At 46.1% G+C, this 10,964-nt stretch overlaps 1 protein-coding gene across 1 annotated transcript in view; it reads right to left on the minus strand.

Moving 5' to 3' along the window:
• T3dh (Type III alcohol dehydrogenase) overlaps positions 1-10,964 on the minus strand; it is a 55,467-nt gene that overhangs the window by 22,634 nt on the left and 21,869 nt on the right. The window contains exons 6-7 of the mRNA XM_089556721.1: positions 7,819-8,002; positions 346-498 (exon numbers count right to left, since the gene is read on the minus strand). Of these exons, the coding sequence (XP_089412847.1) occupies positions 346-498; positions 7,819-8,002 (337 nt within the window). The remainder of the gene's footprint in view (positions 1-345; positions 499-7,818; positions 8,003-10,964) is intronic.

Here is a 10,964-nt window from a genome sequence, read left to right on the forward strand (position 1 = left end):
CCCCACACGACGGTGTCCGAGTACTGCATAGGGTGGCCCACCCCTGTTCTAGGGCTGTCCACTCGAGGTACAGCCTTTGTCAAAAGTTTGGAGCCCAGGGGGTTTTCTTTTGAGCCACACTGTGTCATTCTTAATAGATCTCTAGCGCTCCAAATTTCCTGGACATGAGAAGATTTCTGGCACTGCCTCCTGCAATAGGTAGGACTTCCATGAATGCTCCTGGAGTCCCAGTATGAAGCTTGGAAGTGAACCCCCTGGGCTCTAAACTTTTGAAAAAGACTGTACATTTAAACCATGGCCCATTTTCCCGCAGAACATCAGCTGTTGAGGAAGAAGCTGCCCTACCTCTTGAAGTACTTGCGGATGATGCGCAGGGCGTACAGGGACCAGATGTCACTGATGGGGTTGCTTCCCTGGTAGGCCGGCCGCTGGATGGGGTTGGGCGGGCAGGGGGTGCGCTTGTTGAACGGAATGGCCGTGTACGACTCCAGCGCGTGGCTGCACCAGAGAGACAGGTTGAGGGTTGGAATCATCCCAGCCCACCTACTGTGGCATGTTGTCCCTCACTCTGTGTGCAGATGCTAACTGGTTTCCTAGAGTTGCCTTTCACCTGGTTGGCCAACAGGGCACTGCCCTCTGGCAGTACGCTTTGTGGTGCCATCTCTAGGCAGTGGCACTCACTACAGCCTACATTCAGTCAAGGCTCTGCAGAGACGTCGGTTTAGTGATGACAAAACAAGCCAGCTTTGGAAAGGTGCTAGAGAAAATACAGTTGGGAAGAAGCAGATGCGGAGGTTAGTGGCAAGGGGTAGAGTGCAGGTGTTCACTCTTTCCACCTCCTGTCAGTGTTGCCAGTGTACAATCAGGCACACTAATGCAGCCCGTGCACTCCCAAGGCTGGGCAGAACGCAATGCTATATCCTCAAGAATATGTATGTGTTCCCCTTTCACACCGGGTGGACACCATCCCAGCAAGAGATCTCATGAGGACACAGGCTTTCTTTGAATGGCTCACTGTTCTTTCGTTCTGTGAGCTGTGTCACGAGTGCTCAATATTTTTTAAGCTCAGCCACGTTGCCTGCATACTGCTTGACGATCGTTGACCGTTAATTACTGTCTTCATTTTAATCTGCTTGTTCCATGAATGCAAGTATCTTTCCTTTTTTGCTGTTTTCCATACTACATAATTCTATTCTCTATGTGTACATTCACCTTGAATGTACACATGTTCTGCTGCTCTGTCTTTACCAGGCCTCGAGCATCTCTCAAGCTACCTTTGCAGCTTTTCGCCCGAGGCCCATTTCCTGTACGTCTCGAAATAAACCTTCTTCTCTCCTAATCAGTAAATGATGATCCTGTACACGATCTTTCGCTGTAGAAACACATCGACTGTGAGTGCCTGGTTTGAGCCGACCTGCAATCCAGATGCTTTGTGCTGGCTGAGTGCCTCAGTCACCAGGAAATCACGCTAAGCGTCACTGAACAACTATTTAGAGCCCCGAGTTACAGGAATGCAACAAAAGCTACACGGACCTGGAGCACTGCTCGGTCCCACCGTTTCAGGAGAAATGACGCGAGAGAGATGCACCTGCCCATGACAACTGCTTTAGAGCCTTCCGTAAAGCCAAAACGGAGATGTGTTTGCGGCCCCACCTGCCTTAAGTCTCCCATTTTTTTTTTTGCAAAGTTGTCAGAAGCACTGCCATCCATGCACATGTGTGCCCAGATGCACACTTGCCAACCTGACAATGTTGAAATTTGGGAGATGACTACTCTAATGGCATCTTCGATAAACTCGCACCAGAACTGCCCCAAAACCACTGCGGTGCTCAAGGACCCGCAATAGTGGAGCAACATAGAATACAAACTGCATCACACTAGTGCCCGTTCCGAGCACCACCTTGCATGTGTAGGTGGCGTTGGCCCGGAATTGCGAATACCGTCATCTGCTTTCTTGGCGCTTTTGCAAGCAGCGACAGCCCGACGCAACTTTTTCTTCTGAAATGTCTGCGGTAACCATATACATCAATATGGACAGCAAGGCACATCGCCTTGCCATGTCAAAGCAGCTTTGAGAAAAGCTGATGGCTGGAGAGGCGCTTTTGGCCCAAGAAAATCGCAGTGCGCCCTGAGTCGTCAAGCTCGTATTCTGGTTCGAGCTGCGCAATGTGTGGTCGCAAGACAGCTGAAATCTGCTATCCAGCTTATGAACGTATGTGTACCTACATTTCATGATGTAAGGGAAATGATATAGATGGCATAAGGCAACACCATATAATGCTTTAACGCACTGCAGTAACTGCCAGCCGTGCGCCATGCACCTCGAGCATATACGTGCTTTACTTGCTGCGGGCCTACATTCCAATAGACCGCGGTCGCAGCTGCCTAGTCGTACAAGTTTGAAATGAGGTTTTGCATCCTAATTTTATTTGTCCATAAAGTTCACAAAGTTTGGCCGTTCATTGCCTCCATTTTCCTTTATCAATGCCAGTATTTCTTCGTCTTTGCTGTCAGTAGAGACTGAGAGGATGTCGTTAGCGATCGCAGCAAGCAGATCAGGCCTTTTTTGTGCGGACACCATTTGTCGTCTGCTTGTCTGCTGCAATGCATGCTGGGATTGCTCCCATGAGCACCGCCGATTTTGTCGGTGCGCCTTGGGTCAACAGAAATGTGCCCCCAGACGGTGCGCCCCATTTATCGAAGATGTCCAGTGCGCACCGGTGCACACCAGTGCTGTTTATTGAATATGCTATAAGAGTAGCTTTGCCATACTAGACTTTGCTCACGTCAGAAATTTCTTGCATAGATCGCGCGGCGTACAAACAGCAACAAACGTTGTAAGATAACTCATTTTAATGACTTGCCGGTTGCAGCGACCACTCCCGGCAGACCATTTCTGAAAAACAGACTGTTTCCGAGGATTGTTCTGTACCATAGAGGCACACAACACAGTGGGCAATGCGTATTCCACATAAAATATATATATCAAACTTGCAGGATAGAAACACCCATCCGGTCATTCACAAAACGAACAGAGCTTGAAAATGGGCACTTGGCCTAGAGAACATGCACATAGCTTCACTGGTTTCAATGATGTTCTATCAGAGCAGATGGTATTGCAGGCCATGCATTGCATCATTCCTAATAAAATGCAAGGAAGCTGAAGGTTTCAGGTGGCCAACATGACTCCCTGGCCTTCATTTTCTTGCAGCTCTCATGCACCAATGATTGCTAGTAAAATGGCCAACAGCCCAGAAACGTGCCATAAATGCACCTAGAAATGCACTACAGAAACAGAATATTCAACATCACAGTTCCTGGAGTAAGTGCCGGAAAGACGCCGTTCAATTAGGAAAAGCAAACTTTCAGGCAAAAAGGGGAACCGATCAAACACAGGACAAGGTAGAGACAAACTACACAGACGCCAGCTAACAACTGAAGGTTATTCGAAGATGTATGCACTATAAGTAAAATTGAGGCAAGTTAGCTCAGTCAATGTCAGGGGAGGTGTAAACGGCTGAATGGGCGTAGATGCCCATGCCAGGCATCTACGCCCGATCTTTACGTTACATTCTCCGGATATAAATTCGTCACCACTCTTGTCCTGCTCACTGTGAACAAGAAACCCGTACGGGTTTCGAAACGTCTTTCCTTTTTTCGACTATATGGTCAGTGACTGCTACTTCACTTCATTGAAAATTCATAAAAGCGATAAAATTTTCAACAAGGAAAGATGGCTTGAGACCATGACTAATGAAAACTGGAAAAAACAAGGTATGCGACAGAAAATGGACCGTGAATCTCAGGACTTGGAAGTTCAGTAAAAGGGGTAAAGAAGATAAATGGCTAAAAGATTAGGCTACAGGCTAAAAATGTGTTCTAAGGGAGGTAACACTGCTTCTTTTCCGGATAGGCAGTCTCCTTGGTTAGCAGGTCAATGGACGGACTGCTGACACATGTAGCAGGACAGTTTTGAATCAGGTATACTTCATGAATCTCTCATGAGTGTTTTTTGGGACACAGTAGAACCCCTCTATAGTAAAGTGGAGAAGGCAAACATAGCAGGGGGCGGCAGAAAGTTAGGTGTGTGGATGAGATTAAGAAGCTTGCGGGGATACGGTGGGTGCAACTGGCGAAGTACAGGGTTAGTTGGAGAGACATGGTAGAGGCCTTTGCCCTGCAGTGGGTGTGGTCAGGCTGATGATGATGATGATGATAGTAAAGTGTCTGACCAGCAAAAATCTTTACTATATCAATTGTTGGTGATGGCATGGCTCTGAGGATATTTTCTGGTAATTAATTGGCTACTTACTAAACACAGTGTTGGTTTATAAAAGAAACACTATGAAACACCTTCCATCCTGCTTTAATCACTCGTTTATGTAGTAATTAGTTATCACATCTCATGTTATCACATTTTCAATTTTGTTTACATCTTGTGGAAGCACAGCGTTTGCGCAAATAAAATGCAACTATGAATAGAATGCATTCGATTTCAAGTGGAAACCAAAGTCTTGCGTGAGCATGGCGTCATTTTCCGCAGCCTCAGCATCATTTAAGAGGCAATAGTTACGAAATTCACGCGACCGACACAGTGGAGGCGTGACAGCACCACTAACGCAGCGCCACCGCTTTACACTGCCGTGGTGCGAATGTTCGCCCCTTTTTTTCTCTTCCCTCACTGCATTTTTACTGTATTTCCTTTCTCAGTGACCCGCACTGCCTTCTTTCTGTGTTCATAGCCAGCTTTGCATTTTTTTTTTCTAGTGGGCTGCGTGCTTTCCCTCACGGCCCCAAAGAGGTCAAGTTGGCTTGTCCTCAAAACTTCTGAGCTTAGTGGTGAAGATGGCTCAACAAGTACCGCTGAGCTTAGTGGTGAAGATGGCTCAACAAGTACCGCTTTATCGGGTTGGGTATCATTTGCCTCCGAATGTCAGACTCGTGCATGCCACGTTTCATTCCGTGAGAAGTATGTCGCCACGGCCCGATGCTCTTTACTATAACTGCTTCTTTGAAAACAAAATCTTTGCTATAACTGAGAAAAAAAATGCACAGTCTTCTAGGGAGACGAAATGGGACTGCAGTTTCACTTTACTATAGTATAGCAGAGTTGTTACTACATCCAACTTTACTATAGCGGGGTTCAACCATATCGTCTTAAAGGGACCTTAAAATGATTTCAATGGGCATAATCTAGAGCAAAATATCTGTAGCGGTGGTCTTAGCAGGCATTCGAGTCAAATTTGAGCACTCTGTGTGGACCCTACAATTCAGCAATAATTTTTAACAATTGCTGCTCGCAATAGCTCGCAACCGATTAGGCGAGATCTGGACAATGCTTAGGAGCTTTGGGCAAGGCTGAACACTTTCTCCATGTGGATGTGAACCTCCAAACTTCTTGAGTGCAGTGGGATGGTGGGTGACAAGGGCATTCATACAAACACGGAGCCGTGCTTGTCTCCTCCTCTGTCTGGTCCTGGTGTCTAGCGCTCTGTGAATGTACTTGTCACCATGGAACACCAACTGGCCCAATCTGCCGTCCTGCTACAGGACGGTGGGTTCCTTGAGCTGGCACCCAGCATCTGTTTCCAGATGAACTCTGATGTCTGGTTGGCCGTCTAGCTCTCGAAGGTAGCAGTGCTCCAGGAGGGCTTCTGACCTCAAGATCTGACACAGGCGGTCTCCTTGGGAGGGTGAGAACGGTGTCGTCATCAAGGCTACGGCTGGTGGCAGGTATCAATTCTTGAAGGAACGCACGAAAAGTCTTGCCCTACACATGGCAGTGACAAGGAAACTAGTGCACATATCTACACACAAGAGGAAATGGGAAGGGACAATGCCCGCCATAGAAGAAATGAAGTTCATGAGGGTGCTGCTGTGGGATAGCTGTGTACCATAACAAAACTTGAGTTGTTTGTCAGCGCCTGTGTCGCCACGAACGTTCGTCAAATGCGGCTTTCAACGCAGTACAAGCTGCAGGGACAGTGTTTTACACAGTCACTCGCGCAATGCGGCAAATCAAAAGATGCACTTCTCCTTGGCAGTGCAAAGCAAGAAACCAGCGGGAAAAAGATTCCCAGACGATCAATGGGATTCCTGTGGCAGAGTATGTGTTAGTTCTCCCCTCCGACAGAGCAGCCACTGACAAGTTCAGACTGCTCTCCTCTCAAAGTGGAGGGGGGGATTTCCCACTCCTGCCAACAGAGGCTTCACAGGCACTTTTAGCCATAATGGGCGTTCCAAAGCTAACGCATTAAAAGAGGCCACCATTCAGGCACTGCACTCAAAACAGAGGAAAGGACAGATCCGGTTCTGTTCTCAGTGCTGTCCATTCTAACAAGACAGAAATACATGGGCCATCACGGCCTGCCTGCGTTTTCACCTTGTCCACTGTTTGGAGAGCTGTATTCGTGAGGCATAAATACATTGGGAAAGTTTGGTCCCCAGTAAAACTGTCCACAATTTTCGAGTCGTCCGTATTAACAGGGCATGACCATACATACACTAAATGGAAGTAAATGCAATCGTTGTGCCGTTATGCATTCTGGCACCACTGAATCAATCATTCTGCTAGTTGTCATCCCCTTGGCTTGCCTGCCCTCTTCTCTGTAGTCACTTTCACACTGATGCCCTATTCTGCAAGCATAACTCCAGATAAACAGTACCTGCATTGCCACCTTTCTGTGTAGTTTTGGGACCCTAAATGAAAAAAGAGAAACCTCAGGTCTGCAAGGGTGACGAACGATAACATCTGCACCACAGAGGTTTTGCTGTAGCAGGGCAATCTGCTCTGTGCCCAGCGCAGCACAGAGACACACACTCCCTTGTGCTATCAGGCGAAGCCTCCCAGTTGTGGCCCCTGCCATGAGTGCGGCAGTCAAGCATTCACACGAGAAGAGCAGCAAGACGAGAGACTGGGTCGGTGGGTGGACATGCATTGCAGAAAAAATGAAAAAGGACCACTGCACTAAGAGACACAAACTCGCTATAAATTTAATTGCCAAGATCACCAAAAATGCAGTACTGTGAATCTAAAGATAAAACACACGTTTAAGGGGGGAGCCTGGTCTTGGAAAAAAAAAATTTTATTAATGAAGTCACAGTTAAGAAATCTTCAGGGAATACACATTCTTGTGTGCTCATTCTAAATATGTCATATAATTTCATGTAAAACAATTCCTACAGCACTTATGCAATTGCATGTATTTGGGGAAGAAGCTTTAAAAAAAGTTCTTGTGGGAAACTTGCTGAAATGTATGCCACTGGGTTCTCTTGACACCAAGGAATGCAATAAGGGTAAAATTGTCTTCCTGCCTGTCATTAAGTTATGGAGTGTTGAAGTTGTCACTTCAGAAATGAAAAGAAAAGTGTGTATTCCTGTTTCTGAAGTGGCAGCTTCACTACCCTATAACTCTGGTTCTGTGATAGCCAGGATGATAATTTTACCCTTATTGCATTCCTTGGTATCAAGAGAGCCCAATGGCATACATTTCAGCGAGTTTCCCACAGCAGATTTTCTTGAAAACTCTTCACAAAATACTTGCATAAAAAGTTCATAAGTACTCATGAAATTAAATGACATATGTAGAAATACATGTGCCCTGAAAATTTCATCACTATGACTAGAATAATAAAATTTCCTTTTCAAGACCAGGCTCCCCCCTTAAATGGCTGTTAACACCCACACACAGTCGTCACAGCTCAAGTGGCATCCAGAAATCGCACCTTGTCCGGTCAGCCTCAGTCGGTTCTGTTAGTGAGGTACCTTCTTTTAGCGCAATTAGGACCAGACAATGGTGGCACAGATGACAAACCCACCAGAGCACGTCGAAGCCACTGTAGGCGGCCACCCTCTCGGGCATGTGGAGTGCGTGCAGGGGGTCCACGATGCCCAGCGTGGGCTTCAGGGCCCGGTGGGCAATGCCCGTCTTGGCCCGCAGGGGCAGGTAGTCGAAGATGGCCACCCCCGTCGTCTCGCTGCCCGTGCCGGCCGTGGTGGGCACTGGAACCAGGCGACGGGTGAGCATATTCTAAAAGGACTACTACTTACTGCCCACTGCTGGAGACTGGCATAAGCATATTCTTGTACATCTTTTTCCAGCAGTGAAAACAGCTAGGCTCAACTCACAGTTTTCACAAAAATTTATACTTTGAATTAGCAAAGAAAGTCAGGCTAGGACTGACAGCTGCGCTGTGCTGTGTCAAAACTTCCCTGCTCTCCAAGCAGTGGGGTTGCATCGCCTGCAGTCGATACATTACTGTTATTCCATGACTACAGCACAACGAATGGGACAAGAAGAAGGACACAGGCAGGGATACAACACAGTGCTGTGTTGTGTCTCTGCCTGTGTCCTTTTTCTTGTCCCGTTCGTTGCGCTGTAGTCATGGAACATCGGAACCAAATTGCCCAGCAACTTACCTTGTCAGATATATTACTGCACTTTATAATTGAACTGAGCCTCATTATTTTGGTCATTTTTACTGGAAGGAACTTCAGATGCCTTAATCAGTCAGTGTTTCTTGTATGGTCTCACCATGCTTTCTCATGTCGCTTCTATGTTTTTCAAAAAAAAGGCAGACTGCAACCAGTGCTGCCGTCGACAGTAGCACACCATGTATTGCCAATTCCAAGGCTGCTTTTCAGTTCTAGACACGCCCTGCTGACGACCTTGTGAAGGCGAACACTGAAGGAGTGCCTGGCCCACATAATCTCCACCTTCCCGTTTCGGCTGCCCTATGCAATGCCCGCACAGCGTGTGCTGCTTCGCATCTGACCACACCCCACTTGTTTGTCGAGCAAAAAGCGGGAAAGCCATCAAATGTTGCATAAATTCATCACCTGTGCACACAACATGCACAAAACTACTGACCCATTCCTCGGCACTTGGAAGGGCAGACTGCTGTGTGAGTCAGAGCCCGTTCTTAACATAGAAGGTGCGAGGATAATGATACCATTAGCGCACTGTATCCCAAACAAACATAGCATGAAACAATTCTGCTGACCAAATGCCATTTCTGTGCTAAATTTGAGCTCAAACAATCCACCCGTTCAGCTGGGACAAGCATTCTACTGTGTCGTTTATTTCCGCAACAGTCAGCATTTGTGCAAATGCGGTACTTGCTCAAGACGTAAACAAAATAAAAAATGTGATAAGAAATTTGATAACTGAAAATAAACACTATCACATAAAGCGGCAGTAAGAGCACGATGTACAGTATTTTGAGTGTTTCTTTTATATACCAACCCTGTGCTTAGTAAGTAGCCAATTAATTACCAGAGAACATCCTCAGAGCCATGCCATCGCCAACAACTGATATAGTAGCAAGACCCTGATATGGTAAAGATTTTTGCTGGTCCGAGTCACTTTACTATAGAGGGCTTCTGCCACATGAACTCACTAATGCTACCACGGCATACCCTTAACCCTTTCAGGTGCTGTGTACACAATTGTGTAAGTGGCAAACTTACAGCTTTTCCTGAGAAACTGTAGCACTTAACAGTGATTTCATTATTTTAGTCAAAATGAGCACCCTTCTGGTTGCTTTTTTGTACCATTTAGCGAATGCAGTAAATAATATTTCACATAAGAGTGAGCTAAGTAGCACTTTGTCCGCTGTTTTTGTGCAGGCTGATTTTGCCGCGAGTAAAAACATCAAATGTTTTTGCTCAATTTTGAGCGTAATGTGAATCTTCGAAACACAAAACGATTCCACGATCCCTAGGGTGTTCATTTGACACACAAGAACATTTCGATGTTATTATTTCTAACAAATCTGACACTTTGCATGGAATTCGCCACATCGTTGTAAGAACTGACCTGCTAGTCTTTCAAGTTTGAGAACTAACAAATTCTCTTTCTTGAGACCTGAATATACTACTTAGGTGAAAAAATAACTGATTTCAGTGAAAACAAAAAATGGCGCCTGAAAGGGTTAATGAGCTTCGAATGAGAAGAGTCGTAAGGTAGTAGCGCTTTCTTGAACCGTGGCTCGTAAGCCCAGACAAAATGACCAACCGAATTAAAATACAGGTGAATATCAAAAAACTGAATGGAATCGTGAGCCGGAAGTTCTATGGAAAAATTCAGTGGCTTCATGATACCTTTGAATCGGGTTAAAATCGAGTCTGCAACTACACTCAAGTCATCTCTAGACGAAAGGTTGAGAACAACAAGGAAATCATCTACATATCTAAAGACACATACAACGCGCTCATCGTTCAACTGAGACTGAAGCAAACGTCCAAACTTGGCAAGAAAAATTTCACATAACACAGGGGCGACACTTGAGCCAATGCAAATCCCACGTTTCTGGACATAGAAATGTTCTTTGTAGCTTATGATTGTAGAATTGAGGTACAGGGCCAAGAGTTCCAGAAATGATTCAATACTAACACCACATGAATTCTGAAAAGACACCTCACCCGCCTCTTCAATACACTCTCTCACAGCAATGAACAGTTCATCGTGCGGCACCGAGTAAAAAAGTTCCTCTATATCCACTGAAAATGCAGAGTTTGCACCGCTCACATCACTCCGTAGGATGTCAGCTAAGACGGCTGAGGAGGCGACTTTGAAAGGGTCCACAGTACAAAGGCTGTTTAGGTGACGCTGGAGGAACCTGCCTAGATGTGCCTGCCAGCTGTGTCGCTCTGTGATAATGGCTCTGAAGGGACATTCGGGCTTGTGGGCTTTTGCGTTGAAGAAAACTTTCAGTGCATCTCCTTTGCAGTTGCTCACCTCCTTCCCCAGCCTGTCCAGCTTGCACTCTTTTAGCAACTGCAACGCCCTACTCTTAGCCTTAGCTGGCTTAAGAAGCGAGCGCTTAAAGTTCTTCTCAATTGCTTTTGTAGCCTTTGCATCATTTCTAACAAATCTGGCACTTTGTACGTAGTTCTCCACATCGTTGTAAAAAATCACCTGCTGGTCTTTCACATTCGAAAACTAACACATTCCCTTTCTTGA

Source organism: Amblyomma mixtum, chromosome 1 (genome assembly GCF_055824585.1).
Source record: "Amblyomma mixtum isolate Tamu chromosome 1, ASM5582458v1, whole genome shotgun sequence".
Lineage (NCBI taxonomy): Eukaryota > Metazoa > Arthropoda > Arachnida > Ixodida > Ixodidae > Amblyomma > Amblyomma mixtum.